Source organism: Synchiropus splendidus, chromosome 5 (genome assembly GCF_027744825.2).
Source record: "Synchiropus splendidus isolate RoL2022-P1 chromosome 5, RoL_Sspl_1.0, whole genome shotgun sequence".
In the NCBI taxonomy this organism is placed as follows: Eukaryota; Metazoa; Chordata; class Actinopteri; order Syngnathiformes; family Callionymidae; genus Synchiropus; species Synchiropus splendidus.
In genome coordinates, this window is record NC_071338.1 from 8,773,091 (window position 1) to 8,794,694 (window position 21,604).

The following is a 21,604-nucleotide window of genomic DNA, read 5'->3' on the forward strand; positions in this document are numbered from 1 at the left end:
AACTGCTGCTAGCCTAACTGCTGCTTGAATATCCCAACACATCCCTTTACCCGGTTACTTTGACAACACTTTTGGTGACATTCTGAATCCAGAGAGGAGATTTTATTTTGATGTTTGACTCTTGAACAGCCACCTCATGTTAATCCATTGTCAATACATTTGCAGTGCTCAGAGTCGCAAACAATCCGCCATATCACACTCCTGTACAGTATGTTATTTTAACTCTGTTTAAGTCATATATAATAATTCAGATTTTTGCAGTGCCTCCATATCTGACCTGTGATGGGTAACCAACATGCTTCTTGCCCCAAGTAGCCCCAGCTACTCCGTTCCCAATCCCAATATGGCCCAACCCACACCACCATGCAGAGGGAATAAAGTGAATGTGATGGGAAGCTGCTCACATGGCACCACAAAAGCTTTGACTTGTACACATCATCATGGAACCACATGCTCACACCAGGATGTGAACGGCATGAGACTGACCACACTTCCCTCTGCGTGTTCCCTGAACAGTCTCACCCACCATGGTCATTTTCTTTGTCCTTCACGTTGCAGAGATAAGATATCACCCAAGGAGCTGTACACAAATCCGCCTTTATCAGTGTGTAACAGCACGGATGTAAAGGTTTTTAACATTATTTAGAAAAGATTTTCAGTCCTACACAACCATCTTTAGCTGACAGACAAAAATGTTCCCCAGCTCTTGGTGACCATAGAAGGGTCCTTGTCCAGCAGTTGGTCCCCTGGAAACCTAATCATCGCTGGACTAATGTCCGTTTCCGGCTGTGCAGACGAGCGTCCGATGCACCGCTTTGATGTTTACAAACGCAGCTGATATCAATCTCATGCTACTCTATTATCAACAGGTGTGACTGCCGTCTTGCGCCAGCTCTTCTGAATTTCCTTTTTTCATTCAAAATATTTATTCATGTGAGCAGCTCCGAGACACACACAACAAAGGTTGAGGCGTTGTTTCCAGAAACTCTGGCCTGCTGAGCCAAACCGCTGCTCTGGAAGCATCTTACAGGAGACTCTGGTCTGCCTGCTGTGTAGCTGCGGGCCAGCGAGGGACAGGCTGGAGATCAATAGCTCGTGTTCACTCACAGGAGCCTCATTTCTCAGCCAGGACACTGATGTTAACTATCAATAGCAATAAGAGGCTGTCTGAGACACAGTTAACTGCTGGCCGACCAACATGGCTGTCTGATGGCAGTTGATAAACATCTTGTGCCCAGAGCCGAATAAAAACCACTTGTTTTAACTTTGTGGGTGTATTTACTGTAAGAGTGTGCGCGTCCTGCTGTTTGTGTGTCGTGTGTTACCTGCGCGCTGCCGTCACGTGTTCTGTTTACGAGCGGGATTACACGTCATGTCATTCTTTGTATAAATACATAAACATGCTGCTTTATTATGGAGGTGGGGGGGTGAGGAGAGGGGTGAGTGGGGGCTGTCGGAGGGTGTGTGTGGGGGGGTGATGTCTGTAATTTCTTCAAGATGTCCTCAGTGTTTGCTTCCTCTGTAACTTCAAGTCTTAGTGATGTGTGTCAATGTAACCCGGCTCCTTTCTGGGAAACATCTAAGCATCCTTCTTCATCCAAATATCATTAGTCACTGTCATGTGAGGGCAGAATGTGTTTCTCAAGAATATGAAGCAGCTTAAATGGGACTCTTGGTGCTGATCCAGGACTGTTGTGTTTTCCCCCCTCAAGTAAGTGTCTTTAATCGTACGCACGCCAACAGAAAAATGATGTGGAAGGGTCAGATTCAACCATTTATTTAGCTCTTTTAGCCTTGATTTTAGAAAACTGCACATGTAACTGCACATAACTTAATTTTTGTTTCATTTAATTTATTTTTGTTGCTGTGGAAGTTCAATTTTATGGCTAACCAAAACATTATAATGTTCTGTAGCTACACTTATAATATTTATATTTATTATAATTATTTTATACTCTTCATCACCCTCACAATTATTGATGTCTAAAATGCCATGTAGCTAAATTTGAAGTTGCAGGTTGACCATCATGGAAACAAATGATCAATTCTCTGTGTCAGTGCCAGGATATTGTTTCATCATCGGCTCTTGATATTGAATTGTGATTGGATTTTCATGACACATTTGACACACGTTCTTATCCAGGTCTGCTGAACCTTTGATATGAGTCAGAGGACTCAGATTAAAATACCTGCTGTGGCTAAACTGGATGATATTTTAATTCAATTAAGCGCTCAGAACACTCGGAAACTCATCCCCCGTCACTGCGTTGTCTGTGCTTCCTGCCAGGAGCCATATAGACTTCCGTTCTTGGGAGGAAGCCAGGGCCAAACTCGGTCAGGTGATTAATTTGTGTACAAAAAAAAAAAAAAAAGAAAGAGCCGGCTTAAATCCTCAGATTATATGTCCGTGTTAATCCTTTTAGAAATACATGTGAGCGCTGCTGTGTCTGTTACAGTCTGGTCACAAATATAAAGAGTGTGTGTTGACTGTAGCAGTGGCCCGCACACACACGCACACACACACACACACAGATGTTGAAGGCGGTGAGTGTGTGACCTGCAGCACCTCTGGGACACACTTGACTGTTTGCTTGTTTTCCCTCAAACACACCCGGACTGAAAGGAGGTGTCTGTAACTGCAGCTGAGATAATGTACAAACAAACACGCTCCATTGATATCAGTGATGCTACAGGACGCTGTCGGGGACGAGGGGGGGGTGCATGAGGTGTGGGCGAGGAGGGGAGGGGAGGGGGTGAAGGGCTGCAGGGGGGACAACGGGGAGGGTTTGATCTCTTAATTAATGGAGGCGCTTCTCTCTTGCTGCAGGTAGTGAATTTGAATTCTGGCGATTTTCTCACCACACAATGCAACACACAAATGATTTTTGTGACAGTGTGGCCGACTTTTATCCAGACCTATTTATTTATTTCTTTGAGCATGAGGCCAGCTTACAACAATCCCTTTAATCAAGCTCTTAATCCCTCTGCAAGACGTCAGCATGCCATAAATAAGGACATGTTTTTCTTGATATTTGTGCGTTTGCAACTCAGCACAGTGAACGGTAATCCGACACTGGACTAGAGATGACACTTAATTTGAGCATATCACAGCCACGTCTATTTTTTACACATTGACTACATGATAATGTATGTCACACTGTGATTTTACAACACCATTTTTTAACTTAAAGTTTTCGCTGATTTTATCACTATAAATTCATTTTTTTTCCTCAAAAACTTTGGAATAAGAATTTAAAACAAATAAATGTATATTTAAAAAGAAAAAAATCAAATAGAAATGTCCTTCTATAAAACACTAGAACAATTTGTTTCTTTCACATCCTTTTGCCAAAAATATTTCAATTGTACTTCATTTTATTCTATAATGTGCTGAGTAGAAAATTTATATTTGCATATTTATTGTGTGTAAAACATAGTAGTGAGGTATGCTGATCCAGGAATTCCAATCTCAACTGCGTTTTGATTTACTTTAGAGCATCAGTCTCAAACTTAGTCAGGATTCAAGCACTCCAGACAGCAGCACCTAAAAGAAGAGCACAAGGTCTGCTTCAGCACCTCGAAAGGTTCAGGAGCCATGAGAGGAACTTTTGTCTTCCTTGGCCCATGAGCCGCAAGTTTGAAACCCATGGCCTATTTTTCTTTATTTTAATGTTCTGGTTTAATTATTTATTCTTTTTTTTTTCTCAATTCTCATGTTTAACACCTACAAATCACACAACTTGAGCCTGCAAACATTTGCACTCCTGACATCCAAACTGGCTGAAATACTATATCGGGTTGTGATGTCCGTTTTACATGTCTTGACTGTGCCACTCACAAGCTAACAGCTGAGTTACACTTCATATGTTGGTGACGGAGAGACAGTAGTCGTGGAGCGACACTGAACTAGGAGGAGTCCGTTATTAAATAAGATGATACATTGTTGCAATTTGTTGGGAGGTCTGATGAGCACAAGCAGTTTATCATTTTTTATTATTTTACTTATGAGACTTCCCCACCCTTTCTTTACTTTATCAATGTGTCACTAATTTACTGGCCACGTTACTGAGAGAAAACTGAAAATGTCATCGACGATCAGAAACACTCATAGACAAACATAAGTCACTGTTAAAGAGAAAATTGTAATTGTGAGACTTCATATTGCTGAATGCTCTGTACTGCACTGCACTTCTGGCACTGGCAGAACAAGCAGATCATAGTCAGCAATAGCTTCTGGGGTGCTTCCCTCAACTGTTAGGGGGTCTCCACCCTCTTCAAACCCCCAAACCAAATAAAGTCTGGCCTGTTTTCTCGCCTTGCCACTCGCCCCCATTATCACACACTAACAGCTGACCTAGATGAAGACTCGATCTGGCTCATTGTGATTCTCCCAGCATTGAACGTGGAGAGAGTGGGGGTGGAGGGGGGTGAATAGAATCCCACCACGTGTTGAATGCAGCGTCACACACGCAGAAAAAAAGGATCCAGCGGAGTTGGGGAGATTCCTCTGCGCGATGAACGATCGAGAACGGCGCAGTATTGGACAAATGTGTGTTGATTTTACAGAATGACAGTAAAACATGCTGCACTTTATGCGGCATGCAAGATATTATATATATTTTATCAGGTTGATGATTTGAGAAACCATTTTAATGTCCATTCTTTCATGTAATAATGACCGTTTATGAATATTACCTATTTATTTTTCTGTTCGCTGCCTCCCTCCGGAGCGTGATTCCCCCTCGGTGCGTGATCCCTGCGCCATCACAAGTGAATCCCATTCCAGACGTCTCTCGCTCGGCTGGACTGCAAATCAGCCTGTTTACAATCTCACACCAACACTCTCATCAATTAAGTGTCCATTGATTTTCCCCGCCCGGGACATTACAACATCGCAAGACCCCGTTTTCCCCCAAAGTTTCAGGGCAAATTGGCGCCTTGCTTCTGCGCCAGTTTATTAAATTCTGTTTGAAAAAAGTCCCAATGTTGGTTTTTTTTTTTTTCAACCGTATCGTGACAAAGATCGTTTAAGTCCTATGTGATTTTTTCCCCCCTCGCTGCTCGTCCTCAGCCCTCCATGAATAAATAAAGAGCCTCGTCGAACCTAAAAAAGATAGCTGACACAAGAGAGGGGAGCAGATCCATCTCGCCCGCAGCTGCTCTTTAAATATTCAGTGAAAAATAATGGCATCACCTATAGTAACGTTATTATCTTCATTTCTCAAAATCAGTCCGAGTGAGAGCTCCGTTTATCTTTTTCACCTCATAAATCTACTCGAGTCGGCGCGGCAGATGAAGCTCCCGTGGGACCTCTTGGCCTCTTAAAACACCCCACACCCACCCAAGACCCCTGTCCCCCTGCCGTCCGGCTGGTGGATGACTCAGCTACTGTAGCGATATATATATATATATATATATATATATATATATATATATATATATATATATATATATATATAGTAAATAAACAGAAGTGAACAGTTATGTTCACTTCTGTTTCTTTATTTTATTTTTATTTCTATTTAAAAAACAACTTTAAGAAGGACAACTATAAAAATGTAACGTCCACATATTTGTTCTTGACTAAAGAAAGGACGCATTTATCGTGTCACTGAGCAAAGCGAAACAAATTATATATATATATATATATATATATATATATATATATATATATATATATATATATATATATATATATGAATGACGTTGTTGTGACAGCATTCATATATTATTGATCGACAGTCGGGGAGAGTCAGGTCAAACGGATTCATCAGCGCATTGCTCAGTGGCACCGGAGTCTGTATTTGTCAGTCTTCCCTGTTTGCGTTTATCTCTTGAGTTGCTGAGTCTCACCCATCGAAATAGAACAAGGGAAAATACTAATACGCTTTTTTTCTGCTCACGTCGCTTCAAACTATTTCTCTTCCAAAGACTGAGCATGTTTTATTTCCTCACTCCTAAGTGCTCTGGTTTCCGCCCTTGAACTTAATATAATCTCAAAATAGCACTTTAAGTGTTGAATTATTATTGTGGATATTTCAAATATAATAACGTCTTATTGCGCGTTCCACATTTGGCATGTTCAATAATAAAATCAAAAACCACCGGCGGAGTATTGCGATTACTTTTTTTGTTTTGTTTTTTTTTCTATTGTGTATGATGAGGATTTGAACAGATACGGAGATGGAAGTTGTGTCGGCTGAGACGGACACTGGACACAGAGGTGATGAAGAGGAGGAGGAGGAGGAGGTGAGTGGCGCTGTGACTGAGCAGCTCACCGGCCAATCGCAGGCTGCGTGGGCGTGTCCTCATATCAGTCCCACCGCTGCACGGGCCCTCAAAGTTTGTTTATTCGTGGAATGCCGTGTGTGATGAAAACGTGTGAGTATCTAACCTCGTTTCTCTCCAAATAACCAAGCGAAGCGGCGGCGGATCGAAGCGCGGACTTCTGGGAGCGCACCTCTTTCACGCACGGAATATTGCCAGTACTTTGATGAATTTTTAAAATACATCTACATCCTGTCGCGAGCGGAGCCGCTATTGAAGCGCCCACCTTACTCCAGAAGGTGTCCCGCACCAGAGGGGGAGGACGATCGGCGGGACGATGAAGTTGAGGCGGACTGGAAACTTCTGGCAACTTGTGGCAAGAAAGTGATCGCGGAAGATTGAATGATACTTTGACAAAGTCGCCCAGCCCCTTGAAGAAGTCAAGGCAAGCGTTGACTCGGCCAACAGAAGGGGTTAAACCCTATCCAAAGGGAGTTTTTTTGGGGGGGAAAGCCAGCCTTTCTTCCCCTCTCGGATCGACTCATTGGGTGGGAGCAGAGAGAGAGACAAGGGTCCCCAGCAAATCAGGAGCTAATTGATTAAAGAGACTTCATTTGAATAGGAGGGGGGCTGGCGAGGTGCCAATCGCCTTTCAAAGAAGCCCCCCCCCCTCCTCCTCCTCCTCTCTGCACCGCACACCCCCCCTCCTCTCACTGTCTCACCCCCTCCCGCCCCCGCATGATTAATCGCCGCGCATTATTGATAATCATAACGTGGCACATGCGCGGTGGATGGGCTCGATTTACGTAATTTTTTGAGGAGGTTTTGGAGTCATTTTTTTATTCTTTGCCTGCCGATGTGCCAGCCAGCATGTCGCGGAGGAAACAAGCGAAGCCGCAGCACTTCCAGTCCGACCCTCATCAGCCTTTATCGGAGCACAATGGTGAGTGAATGGAGAGTCATCTCCTTCTGGTTTGTCCTCACACTTTTTAGGGTTTTTTTTTTTTTTTTTTTAATCTCGGACCTGAGATCGTTTAATAGTTTCAGTTGACCTTTATACTCTCTTCGGTGCCCCGCTGCTTTCTCCTGTCAGACTTCAGGAGTCGTTTAAATTTACTTTTACCCCACAATTGAACTCTTCACGCAACCTTAAAACTTCTTTCAAACTACAATTTAGACTTAAAATAAGTTCAAACTGCGTGTGAGAAAAGCTATTTTATGACTCAGTCAGACGATGTTTTGGGTCTCATGCCGGTGCCTGAAGCCGGACCACCCTGCCGCCTCAGCCGGCTCTCCAACTTTTACCGACCGAGCCGGAGGAGAAAAAAAAGTCCGTTTGCTGTATCAACTCGATTGCATTTTTATCCGCGAGAACACGCACAATCTTATTATCAGACCAAAAGAGCGTGCGGGAAGTATCCAAAATGATAGAGTGACGCTCCGGTACTCGACTTTTAAACGATATACATAAATAAAAATAACACCAAAACTACTTTCTGTTTGGCGGACAAAATTCAACAACAATACAGTTACATTATAGTATTTCGATTCTCTCTTAAATCGATTTGAAATTACTTCTTAAGTTCAGCTGTTGAATACTTCGAACAGTCAAAAAATCGTTGCGTGTTTATTTAAAAACTTGACTTATTTAAAACGAAGTCAAGTGACCTCATGTGCGTGATGTTCGTTTCCCTTGAACTATTTTTATTTACATCGATATTTTTGTGATTAAAATAAATTAAGTTGGTTGAAAAAAGTGGAATATAAATGAAACAAATCGTATATTATATTATAGCTGGCAGAAAAATAATACTCAAATTCATTTGTATTATTTTATTATACATTTAAATCTGCGAGCCATGCACTATATTCCAAATTGTTTGCGCTTTTAAAGTGATCCCTAATAATATGTGAGAGCAGAAGCCTGATGCGATGAGTCGCAGTGATTTCTTTGGTGACAGTGTTTCAGCAAAAATGAGTGTATTTATTTTAGATCCACTGAACTCAGTGTAGTCACAAAAGTTTGTCCGCATCGTCGCAAACATCATGCATCCCGAAATAAATGGAAGTGTAAGTGAGAGCCACTGAGCTGATTTAACCTTTGCCAGGGTCCCAGTGTGAGTGAGGGTCCAGAGTTCAGGGTCCAATGTGTTCCCCGCTCCTCTCGCCATTGACCCTGCTGATCGGAGCTGCAGGCGGCCCGGCGAGGCCTTTTTTTCTCTCCAAAGTGTGTGTGTGTGAGGCCTTATCAATATTGTGGTTTTATCACAGTGGACCCTCCAGTGGGGAGAATGGCAGCCCCCCCTTTTTTTAGCAATGTTGTCCCCTTGTTTGTCATTTGTGGTTGTGATCTTTGAGGACTTTTCCACTCCCTCCCCTTGAGCCTTGTCTGATCTGGGAGAGTTTTGTTCTGGACTTAGTGGACCACCACTCCAAATAGGATGGAGACGGTATGAGCAGAAGCCCTCCTGAAGCTACAAGAGGCTCACAGTGAGGAAAGAAACAATGTAGGAACCCTTCAAGCTCTCTGTCGAAATTTTGACAGCAATTCTTCCCTAATTCTGTTTCACTTTTCTGACCTCTGTTGGTCTCTGCTGCTTCTCTCCGGTCCGGCTGGCATTTTGACTCTGTAGAAGTTTTGCTCTCTGCAACTTCAGCCTGGACTTTATCTTAAATTTAATACGAAGTTAATCCTTGCTATTTCGGGAATTAAGCCTAATGCTAGCATCTGTGCTGTTTGCTGTACGTGACAGTGAATTTGCAGCATTGATTTAGTTTTCATTCTCAAGTGATTTCACCCCATTATAAGAGTGGGACTACGCAACTTGGGTTCTTATTTATTCAAGGAAAATGTCCTGCGTTATCACCTTCCCATCTTGAAATGATCCACAATGTGTACCATACGTTAATGAATCATTCAGAAAGGACACCTTTAAAAAGCATGTCCATAAAATATTGTTTCTTTTTTGTATTTTTATGACATATATTTTAAGATCATGAGGGTTTTTTTAACATGTTTTAATTGATTGTACTAAGTGTAAAACAGAGAATGGAGAATGAATTTCAAATTCAAATTCAAATCAAGTATTGTATTTATTTTATGATAATAGATTATTTATTGTGTATTTCAAACAATAATAAATAAAATATAGCATTTTATAGTCAGGATAGCAAAGGTGACATAACACCCATATTATGGTGTAAAAGTGTAAGAGCAAGCAAGATATGAAGTGCTAATACAAACTAATGTCATAGGAACATAAAATTGTGAGTTATTGCAGTGGGATAAAATTTATGAATTATATTTTGATGAAATACTATTTAATTTAACCAAATGAATTACAATTAAAGTAAATGTATGTTTTGAACCAAAGAAATTACACATACATGTTTTGGTCCGTTATGAATATTTGATGTTCAAACATCCATAAAACACATTTAAAAAATATTTATTTGGCTAAAATCCTGATCGGTGAACCGTCTGGTCATGATGACGGGGGTGTGAATGAGGTTTTGCATGAAAAGTTATTATTAAAGTTAAGTCGTCTGTGTTTGCATGGTTTGGCGGGTGAGGACCGGGGTTTACTGTCATGGCAACTTTACGTTATCTGATGTCTGCGAGCAGAGAAACATTGAGGGAGATAATCCCTGAATTAAACAGGATCTGCTTTGAGTCGGCTGAGATGAGCAGGGCCAGGCTGCGTCGACGATCCCTGCCGCTCCCATGCTGCGCCAACAATGGGAAGGCATCCTGTCTCTCTGTGGGGCAGGGCTTCGCTGCTCCGGGTTTCATTTGCAAATGAATTCCTGGCCCTGATGAAAGTGTAGAGGGGCCGGAGTCACAATGAGAGAAGGGGGACTCATAGAAAAATGCAATTTGTAAATCAACGTGTATGTTAAACAGTGGAGGCTTGACCGAGGAAGAGGAGCACAGCAGGGGTCGGTGCTTCCTCTTTCTCTCTCCGTTGACTTATTAAAGTGGAAAATTCCTTGAAGAGTGTGAATACAGATCAGGAATCTGTGGCACTTTGACATGCTTCACACTGAACTCACTTGTTTTGTAATATAGGAGACTGTTCAAAAATTGCATTAAATTATGACGGCACACTCAGAGCACGGTCCAATTCCAAAAATGTGTCCACATATTCTATTCATTTTTACACTCGTGTTCTTCCATATACCATATGCTTCCAGGGGGGAAGAAGAGCGCACCTCTGCTGTACAAAACAGACATCATGTGCATTTCCCTTAGATGGTGGTGGAATTGGTGTCAGAGAAATGAGTGTGTAGCGTGCGTGACTGTTGAGCTGTTATTGGATTCAAATCCAAACTTTTGTAGCCTGTAATTTAACAGTAGAGACTTAAACAAAATAGTATTAAGACAATAATAACATTATAAATGAATAAAAGCACTCCACCACGTTTCAAAATTTCTTATTTAAACGTACCTTTTCCTGGCCACTGCTGAAAGTTAGCACATCTTCCAAACCGATATTGTGTTTTGTTATAAAGGAACAACATAGTGGCAGCAGTGCAAGGGGGTAATGAGAGAATTGTGGAGTAAACAGACAGATGGCTGCCTGCTACTATGAAAACACGCTGAAACAACATCAACCTTCAGTGCGAGGTTGAATTGAAGAACGAACGGATGCAGTTACATAACCCAGAATTAAGATTTCTATTTAAAATAAATATTTGCTCCGCTGAAAAATATAAGAGCTGTAACAGAGTCGTCACTGTGATGTGTTTTAAAACTCCCGTTTGACCTACTGCATGTCAGCAACTTTGAGCATGTAAATATTTCTTATTGTGTTTGTAATTTGAAGCGTTGATTTAAAGTTGACACCAACTAAACAAAGTGGATCTAAAAATAAAAAAAATCACATCCTTCAACAAAAAAAACTTTATGCCTTTCAGTGGAATAAAAACATGTTTTCATTTTCCCTCCTTTCCTTCACACTTTCTCGTGATGCGCTAACCGGCTGAATGCCTCACACGCTCGCTCATGACTGGAGGCGATCGCCGCCCCAGTGGATACAAATGAGTTTAGTGACATAGATAACCTGTCCAAGATGCCTATAGTTGGCTGAAAATGAGCAAAGTTGACAGCGAATTGAAAGTCTAATAAGTCCTTCAAATGCTTGATTTGCGCCGAGTGGACATGCCGGCTTTGAAGGGCAGCAGATATCTGAAATCAATGTTCTTCTATGAAATTTCATTAAGAGCTGATGTCCTCACTTCACTCCGATATTTTGATGGATTATCTGGTGAAGATGATGAGCTTTTGTGGGCCTGATAATACCCTCCCCGACGCCTTCAAAGATCACTTTTAGGCAATATTTGAGGAGTGTTCATTGATTTTGTATTCGTTCTTATCGCTGGCCTGGGAGTACGCCGCATTGAATACGGAGTTTTCTCATTTCTCTCGGCTTATTGTTGTTTTTGTGAGCACATCAAGCGGATGAGTGTAAAAGTGATTAACTTAAGATTAACAACAATGGAATTTTAGCAGATAAAGCCGCTTCTTCAGCTGCAAAACATTTCTAATCACTAATCCCCTGTTTCCTCTTTTCCAGGGGACACAGAACTTTGCTCCGAGGACCCCCCCTGCAACGAGTCAGACGCCCACGTCTGTAGCAGATGTTGCGCCGAGTTCTTTGAACTATCAGATCTCGAGGAACACCAGAAGAATTGCACTAAGAATCAGTTAGTCCTGATAGTGAATGAAAATCCTGTCTCCCCCTCTGGATCCTTCTCGCCTGGGTCGCCTCCGCATAATCCGGATGACCAGATGAATGACACGGCTGATAACACTGATCAAACAGAGGGCAGTGAACTTTTGGAGTCCAACAATCTTGAGAAAGACGAATCTATGGATGTGGATGTGTCAGAGATGAGCAGCAGCCATGAGGAGGAAGGCAGTCACACAGAACGAGGCAGTCCCTTAAACTCAGTCAGCAGCCATATTGTCATGGCCACCTCTGGTCCTGCTGTAGGTACGTCCGCTATATCTGCCCCTCTACCTCAGCTCAGCAACCTGACTGAACTAGGGAACTTCTCCATGATCAACAGCAATGTCATCATTGAAAACCTTCAAAGCACCAAAGTGGCCGTAGCTCAGTTCTCACAAGAGGCCCGCTCCACCTCAGGCCCGAAGGTGGCGGTGCCGGCTCTGATGGAGCAGCTTCTTGCCCTGCAGCAGCAACAGATTCACCAGCTCCAGCTGATAGAGCAGATTCGTCATCAAATCTTGCGCCTCGCTTCACAATCGCCAGAAATGCAGGTTCCTCCGACGTCTGCCTCAGGCACAATGGGGCCCACGGCCAGTCCACTGACCACCCTCAGCTCCCATCTCTCCCAGCAGCTGGCTGCAGCAGCAGGCCTTGCGCAGAACCTGGCCAGCCAGTCGGCTAGCATTAGCAGCCTAAAGCAGCTTGCTGCCGCGGTACAGCTACCTCAGTCTAACACAAACAGCAGCGAAACATCTCAGAGTATTAGCACACTGGGGCCATCAACAGCCAGTGCCCAGTCGTCTGACAAGAGGCCGACCCATTTGAGCAGCCTCCAATCTCAGCTCAGCACCTCCACGCTCAGTAAGGCCTCCACGCCAGCATTTGGAATAGGTAGCTTGTTAAGCTCTGCAGTGAATCCCCTTCTACCTCAGCCCCCACCTGGAAACCCCATATTCTCCAGCTCGCTGCCCAGCGTTGGCACCACCGTAGAGGACCTCAACTCATTAGCAGCTTTGGCCCAGCAGAGGAAAGGCAAGCCGCCAAATGTCACTTCATTTGAGCACAAGAGCAGCTCGGAAGACGCTTTCTTTAAACACAAGTGCAGGTTTTGCGGCAAGGTGTTTGGCAGTGACAGTGCCTTGCAAATTCACCTGCGCTCTCACACTGGCGAGAGGCCGTACAAGTGCAACATTTGTGGAAACCGCTTCTCCACTCGTGGCAACCTGAAGGTACACTTCCAGCGCCATAAAGAGAAATACCCTCACATTCAAATGAATCCGTACCCCGTACCGGAGCATTTGGACAATATTCCCACGAGCACCGGTATTCCCTACGGTATGTCCATGCCCCCCGAGAAGCCCGTCACCAGCTGGCTGGACAGTAAACCAGTCATGCCCACCTTGTCGTCCTCGGTCGGGATGTTGCTTCCGCCAACGATGCCGAGTCTGCCGCATTTCATCAAGAGAGAAGATCACTCGATAGCCATAGCCAGCCCTCCCGCGGCCGTAAAGAGTGATTCGGGTGCGACTGAGCCTTCAGCCAAGAGTAGTGAGGGGGTGTCTGAGGAGGGGGAAGGGGCAACACTGCCTACCTCAAATGAAAAAACCGAAGAAGGCAGCCACTCTTCAGGCATAATGACCAATGTCAGCTCAGCATCAGACAGCACTGCTGAGTACACGACATCTAACAGTCCGCCGATGATGACCAACCCGCTCATGCCCCTCATGTCCGATCAGTTCAAGGCTAAATTCCCATTTGGGGGGATTCTTGATCCCCTGCAGGGCTCGGAGACCTCCAAACTCCAGCAACTTGTGGAGAACATCGACAGGAAAGTGACTGACCCAAACGAATGTGTCATCTGCCACCGAGTGCTAAGCTGTCAAAGTGCTCTGAAAATGCACTATCGCACTCACACGGGAGAAAGACCTTTTAAATGTAAAATATGCGGACGGGCGTTTACGACGAAGGGAAATCTGAAAACCCACTACAGTGTCCACCGGGCCATGCCTCCTCTGCAAGTCCAACACTCCTGTCCTATTTGTCAAAAGAAATTTACCAACGCCGTGGTTCTCCAGCAACATATCCGCATGCACATGGGTGGGCAGATCCCGAACAACCCACTGCCAGAAAACTATCCGGAGTCCATGACCTCCGACACCGGCTCATTTGAGGAGAGAAACTTTGACGATTTGGAGAATTTCTCGGACGACAACATGGATGGAATGGAGGACGGCCCAGATAGCAGCGTACCAGACACGCCCAGGTCTGTTGACGCCTCCCACGACAGCCTCTGCAACTCGCCGGCTCCACCCGACACCGCCGGTGAGGAAGCGCTGGAGAGAAACGACCACGGTGTTGCCCACAATAACGAGTCAGACGACCTGCATGCCAGCCAGATGAAAATGATGGCGAATGGCTTAGTAGAGGGCGATTGTCTCACCAATGACTCCTCGTCTCTGGGAGGGGATGTTGAAAGCCAAAGCGCTGGGAGTCCAGCTGTGTCTGAATCTACCTCCTCCATGCAGGCGCCGTCCCCCACTAACATGCAGCCGCAAATGCGTAAATCTCCCAGCCTGGAAGAAAGGCATCAGAGGGCATTATCTATGGAGCACAGCAGCTTCTTGCACTCTCACCACTCAAACATTGGAGCCTTGGACCTGACGTCAGTAAATCCCTCAAAAGACCCCCAGGGCATGATGTTTCCCTTCCGTGAGCGTAACACCATCAAGAACACATCCTGTGACATATGTGGGAAGACCTTTGCTTGTCAGAGTGCCTTGGACATTCACTATCGAAGCCATACCAAAGAGCGACCATTTATTTGCACGGCCTGTAACAGAGGTTTCTCCACCAAGGGCAACCTGAAACAACACATGCTGACCCACCAGATGAGAGATTTGCCCTCGCAGCTTTTTGAACCATCAAACACCAGCCTGTCCTCCAGCCCAACCCCTTCTCTGCTGTCAGTCGGCTCGCTCAGTAAACCAGAGGTCAACGGCTTCCTTCACAGCCTTCACCATGAGAGCAAGGAGATGCCTCCCGGCTTGGTGACGTCGTCTGCCTCAACCTCCCCGGTGCTCTCCAACGCTCCTCCTCGCAGGACCCCCAAGCAACACTTCTGCAACACCTGCGGGAAGTGCTTTTCATCCTCCAGTGCTCTACAGATCCACGAAAGAACCCACACGGGGGAGAAGCCGTTTGCCTGCAGCATCTGTGGCCGAGCTTTTACCACCAAAGGAAACCTCAAGGTAAATGTAAAACACTGGCTGAGAGACCTTCGCGTCATCACATTGGTGCACTTATCTGACATGGTGAAAAATGTTGAATCCCATCATCGGTCGCTCAGGATCGAATCAGGTCCTGACCTCAAGATAGTTCTGCTTTTGATTTTCCACTGCAAATTGTGTGACCGAATTATGATGGGATTTTTATGGAATGATGCCGTGAAACACTTCCATGTCTCTGAAAACTTCTCCTGCAGTGAAACTGAACGTGGCATCTCTACTCGAACCCTCTCTGAGATGAGCATATTGAAATGATATTTTGGGCAGTATGCATTAATCTCCGGAAAATGGGATGTTTGCTCAATGATGTTACCTCTCGCTGCATAGGCAACAAACCCACTCGCTGCGCTGTGGGTGTGAAGCTATTTTAATACAGACCGTGAGCATGATTATTAATTTTTCCATTGCATCATCTCCAATGCAGCTTTTGTGGCCAAGTTTGTAAACATCACTAATTTTCACCGCTCTGTCTCCTCTCCCTCCCTCTCTCCCTCATTTTCTCTCTCTAGGTTCACATGGGCACGCACATGTGGAACAGTGCTCCTGCCAGACGTGGCCGCAGGCTCTCTGTGGACGGGCCAATGGCCTTCCTGGGTACGAATCCAGTCAAGTTTCCTGAGCTCTTCCAGAAGGACATGGCATCCAGGGCACATAACGGGGACCCGGCTAGTTTCTGGAATCAGTACGCCGCCGCTTTCTCCAACGGCCTGGCCATGAAGACCAACGAAATCTCGGTCATTCAGAACGGCGGCCTCCCGCCCATGTCCGGCGGAATGGGGAACGGCGGTAGCTCTCCCATCGGCGGGCTGACCGGAAGCCTGGACAAACTCCACAGCTCCGAGCCCGGCGCCGCTCTCGCTGGTCTGGAGAAAATGGCCAACACGGAGAGCGGAGCCCATTTTCGGTTCACCCGCTTCATGGAGGACAATAAAGAAATAGCCACTAATTAGAGAATGCCCTCGAGGCTGCTGTACAGTCGCGTGAGGAATGAAGAAGTAAAGCGTTGACAAAATCAACAGAACTGCTTCGCTTGCCATTGAATCTTCAAGAGATCAGTGTAAAGACAAGTTTCTTTTTTGTACAATGTACATGTTATAGTTTTACGGAGCTTATTTATTAGTGATTATAACCTTGCTTGAAGCCCAGTGGAAACATTAACGGTTATAGTTTGGTTTTTTTTGTTCGTTTTAAAGCCAGAATGGGTGCTTAAAAATGTGCTTTTGAAATGTAGACTACGGCATAGATAATCTTACCCTGGCATTAAGTTATTTTTTTCTCTGTAGTAGGCATAACGGAATTGTCGATGTCCATGTGATACTTTAGCCCTGTAAGAAGCAAAGAGACTGTAAATACTGTACACTGAGCTATAGACGGTCCTACATGTCCATGGTCCCCCTCAACAGAAGGTTCCTGCAAGGAGGTCCTTTCTTTCCATTTGCTATACACTTTGTTATTTAAGAAAGACATTGGAGTTTGCTACACTTCCTGACTTTATTTAGTGTCCTCTTCTGTTTTTTGGTTGTTACAGTATGTGTGTATTGTGCTACTTCTTGTTTACCCCCCGACCATTCTCCTTCCTTCCCGTGGCCCAATCAAATGGAGGGCTGGCCTTGACAGAGTATTTGGAATTGAGACACCCAATCAAATGGCCAGGAATTCCCCCCGTTTTTATCCCCAAGCTGGATTTCCACATTGCTGCTATGTCCCAGCACCCTCTGACATCTAAAGTGTTGACGCTTCTGTAAATAGGTTCAGATGTGGAAATGAAAAACTCACGTCACCAGAAAAATGTACATATCGCTCACCCAAGAAAAGAAAGCAAAAGAGAGTCCATCATGTCCGAGGGAGCAAAGTGTTTTTATAAATATGAAAAATATATCGGGTTTGACACCTACGGACTGTTACATGCACTTTCTCGGAAAGTTGGAAGATGTTTATGGGTCCAGTTTCTCTACACTTTAATACCTACTAACAACTAAGATACTGTAATTCTTTACTCTAATAATCAAATACATCAGTTTTCCAAAAGAAAAAAAAATGTGTTTGTCTGTTTTTCTTTACCAAATGAATTGAAATAAACATTTCATCACCGTTACTTCCGCTACTTTACAGTTTTTCATTGTTGACGTTGACGTGATGAATTTATGGCTTGTTTTATTGCAACATCTATTGTGAGTTTGGTTTCTGATCTGGTGGAATCTAAATGTTACTTCTGGATTATTATATGATTCAAATATGTTTGTACTTAAATAAATTAAATGCTTTGGTGCAAATCCCACCTAGCCCAGTTGAGAAACGCTTCTACCGCCTTGACACCCACTGTACGGTTTAATGTGCGGATTGCGCCTTTCTAATAACATTTTTGCCATCAATTGAAAAAAAAAAATCTTGTCTTCTCCTATGAAACCTTTTGTGAATATTTATATTTCATCTGCGTTACAAAGATTGGGTCGTGGGGGCAGCAGTAAAAGTAAAGAAGCTGGTGAGAGTACAAAAATTGTCAGCGATGGAGAGCCTTGCCTTTTGGCTCAGCTCTGCATCTAAAGACTGATTCATCGCTTATCCCTCATTCATGAACTAAAGATGTTTATGCTATTTCAATATTTCAGTTGACAAACATTTGTCTAGTATTTATGCGTCAGACTAAATCATTTGAGGAAATCAGTCAAACTTGATCAGGGGTGTTTTCATGCACACCATTTCTTTGGACACATAGTGTTTCATTAAATGTTCCGGAAATATATTCGATAATCGTCACAGACAAAATAGACCTCTCAAGATCTCTCGCAACATGACAACAAAATGGTGGCAGAGTGCGATCTTACGAAATAGATTCTTTAACGTGACAGTTAAATTAATCGCAACGAAATAAAGATGTCAAAACGGTCAGATGGTAATCCGGATGAAAAGCATTGACAGCGTTTGTCTTCAATTTCTTTTATTCAACGGGGAAGAGAGGGAGAGAAGCTTTTGTGTTTCAACAGCTGCATTTAATTTAACACATCGTTGCACATCCTGCAATACAGGATCTGCTCGTTTTTGTCCGGCATCCTCATGCACTCCCTCCCTCGCCCTCCTCATTCACACCGCCGCTTTGCCCCAATATTTACGTTTTATATTTCAAGATGTCGGAGCTAAATGATCCTTGGCCACAGGGACTGTTTTCCTTTGAACAATCGCACATGTTTGTCGGAGCTGCTGCACGTCAGCTCAGTCCTCTGAAGGCAAAAGAAAAAAAGTCACCAGATTTGTTCATGGTTTAGTTCTGTGGTTGCAACTGTCTTTTGGGATTGTTTTCTCAATTGCACCAAACAGGATGGTGACTTCATTATTTTTTTGAAAGATGATCAATGCATTTTTTGGTATGAATTGAGCACAATTAAAAATATATGTCAAACATAAGTAAATAAATATTGTATTGTAAAAAAATTCAGTGTGAAATAGATGACAAGAGGATGATGCCATTAAGCATTGAATTCATTAGAATTAATGGAGTTATTCAATTAGTTGTCGAAAACAGCAGCTAGTATTTGATTTTAGTTTATATAAAATTCGAATGCGTATATTTTCAATTTGACATTGAATCCACGTTAAAATTATCCCAAGATCATAAAATATGGAATGGTTTATTGTATCTGAATTTTTATATTTAGGGATCGATTTCCCTATTTATTCAAATATAATTGTGCTTCATTAACGTAGAACTTTGTGTCTGCAGACAAGTGGTGGGGAGAGCGAGCATTATCTCAGAGCCACAAACCCCAGAGTGTGTGTTCCTCCTCTCTCTTCCCTGTGAATCGATTGAGCTGCGCGCAGTATTACAGAAACACTCCAATCTCAGGTGGCAGGAATGTGTACAATTGATCTCTTCCACTGCGGCTCCCAGCAGTGGCTTTTTGCTCCACAACGCACGCCAGCCTCAGTAAGAACGACGTGCATCGGCTGCCGTCTCAGGTGGACGCTCATGCTCTCTCGCTGTGTGGCGTCAAGAAGATTCAGGGCCTCGCTCATCCGTCCTGCATCTTCAGAAGACCTGAAACTGCTGAAGCCGTGTCTCTTTCACTCGCTTTGGTTTTCAATGTGTGTTGCTTCCTTGCTCAACACTGTTCAGCTGGTGAAGAAATTGGCATTGTCATATGGAGTTACTAGCACACACTTCCTTCTTTAGATTAAAGGAGCTGAGCCAGAAGGCAAAGCTCACGACTTCCAGTTATATTTAATTATTTCGCTTCTCCGTTTGATAATGACGGAGTCTGTTGAGGAGGCTCTGGCATGTCTGGAGGACGTAAGCTGGTTTTGTTTAGCGCTTTGCCATGTGAGTCATGAAGCCAAAGGCAGGGCAAAGAAGAGCTTCACACAAACCTATGAGCATCAGCGGATTACAAACCTGGAACTCTCACCCATGATCTTCAGAGTCATGCATGATTTTATCAAAGGTGCTGCAACGGCACAAACGGCAGTAGGAGTTTTTCGTTCTTTCGGTTTGTTTCGCAAATCCAACAATCTCCCCATGGCAGGAAGCTAACCAAGCTTTGCCCACCAAGCCATCTGAGCATCTCTGAATTCTGACCAAAGACAATCTTGATCCTTCACCAAAGAAAAAATATCCTTGCATAAAGAGTAAAGCTTTTCAATTCATGAATGAACAGTCAATAAGTCATGCCTCAGTGCTGTTCGGCACTGATCTTGTGTTAAAACCCAGGAACAGATTTCAGATTTTCTGGAATTTAGTGTTGCAAAATGCTTATGACAATATCAGAGACTGCGTCAGATTTTAAGGGCACAGTACATGCGGTTTGGCTAAAAAACAACATAGCTTTCCTTTGTATTTTAGGATTATAATGAGACCCTTTCAAACTTTGTAAGAGGCACAGCAGCTACATGAAGGCATATTTTCCCTGAATTAGCATTGTTATCCAACCATAATAACATTTATCCAAAACATTTACATATTTTCAGTGGAAGTCAGTAAGAAATTTGTTGTTGTGTATCAAATTTTGTTTTAACGCTCAACTATATTTTTGGACATATAGACAGACTGTTGTTATTCATTCATTCACTCATTCAGTTCATGTTTTTTTTTTTTTTTTATAGATCTGCTAAAATCGTGTGGCTGCTGAGCCACATGATTTACATCTCTTTGTCCACTTACTGTACACTCCAAGGTTCATTAAAGGGCCACAGCTAAGTAAGGTTTGTGTGTGCAGCTGTTGCACCGACAGAATTAACATCCACTTCGCTTCTCACCGTTTCTCTCTCAAATCTCCAGGAAAATTCATTGTTTGAAAGGAGACGGTGTGAGTCTTTAACTTGTCAAACTTTCTGGGAATCCTCACCGACTCGAAAGCAATATCAAAGCTTTTTCCCTCCCTTTCTGACTTTCTTTGGTGTTTAACTGTATCTTAAAAAAAATCATGTTTGTTTTCAGGTTTCCGCTTCTGGTTCGCGTTGAGATGCAAATAAACGGATGCAATCCTGAGAGCCCCCCCTGGACTGCCCTACTTCACCCTTCCTTCTGCCTGTCAGCCCTCCCGAGTCGATACAAACCGTAGCCCGGGGGCCCGTCTGGACTCCCCACAGAGGGTTTTGGGCCCACCTCTGGGAGATCAAAGACCCTCACGGAACAATAGTGAGCCTCATTTATCCCTTCGCCCTTCACTTTCACCGGATGGACCGCCACACCTGCCCTCGCTGTCAGTCACGCTCAGGTGACGAGCTTGCGATGAGGCCTCCATTATGCTGAAAAAAAAAAAGAAACACCATGTGCCGTTTCACCATCTAAAGGTGATAGTTTCCCAAAAAGCAGCTCAATATATCACATCTGGTTTTTGCCTTCACGTATAAGACTTACACCTCAACACTTTTTGTTCAACATTTTATGTATAATATATATATATACTTGAAACACCACTGAGAGCATGTGGTGTTTGAAAAATGGAGGACGAATTCAAATAAAACAATAAAATATTTACATTTATTTTTCATCCTCTGATTTGTGGAATTTATTTATTTTATTTATCGTTGTTTCGATAATCAGGATAAATCAAATTTTTGTGAAGGTTTGATTTGTTTTTTATTTTCATTTAATAATAATTATTATTACTTTTGGTCTAATAGGTTGCTACCTATTACTGGGTTTAACACTATTAATAATTCATGTTCAAATCATGATTCAAAGGTCTTCATGTGGAAAAAGTCTGTCTTTGTTGATGCTCTTGCTTTGTATGTGGCTTGTTAAAAGCATTTCAAACAAATGTCAACATTCCAAAAACATTTCATTTTACCTTGCATTAGTTAAGCACAGCCCAGAGGCCTTCTCTG

The 21,604-nt window shown here is 43.4% G+C and overlaps 1 protein-coding gene across 1 annotated transcript; it reads left to right on the plus strand.

Moving 5' to 3' along the window:
* Nucleotides 1-6,355: 6,355 nt before the first annotated feature.
* Nucleotides 6,356-17,548, plus strand: sall1a (spalt-like transcription factor 1a). Its single transcript, XM_053866086.1, has 3 exons — nt 6,356-7,210; nt 11,844-15,247; nt 15,793-17,548. The coding sequence occupies exons 1-3, from the start codon at nt 7,138-7,140 to the stop codon at nt 16,231-16,233; spliced, it is 3,918 nt and encodes a 1,305-aa protein (XP_053722061.1). The 5' UTR covers nt 6,356-7,137; the 3' UTR covers nt 16,234-17,548.
* Nucleotides 17,549-21,604: the final 4,056 nt, after the last annotated feature.

Excerpts from the sequence above, each read along its gene's own strand:
- sall1a (XM_053866086.1), top strand. The coding sequence starts at position 7,138 with ATGTCGCGGAGGAAACAAGCGAAGCCGCAGCACTTCCAGTCCGACCCT. Across the intron at positions 7,211-11,843 it reads GCCTTTATCGGAGCACAATG|GGGACACAGAACTTTGCTCC; the intron begins GTGAGTGAATGG and ends CCTCTTTTCCAG. Across the intron at positions 15,248-15,792 it reads CCACCAAAGGAAACCTCAAG|GTTCACATGGGCACGCACAT; the intron begins GTAAATGTAAAA and ends TTCTCTCTCTAG.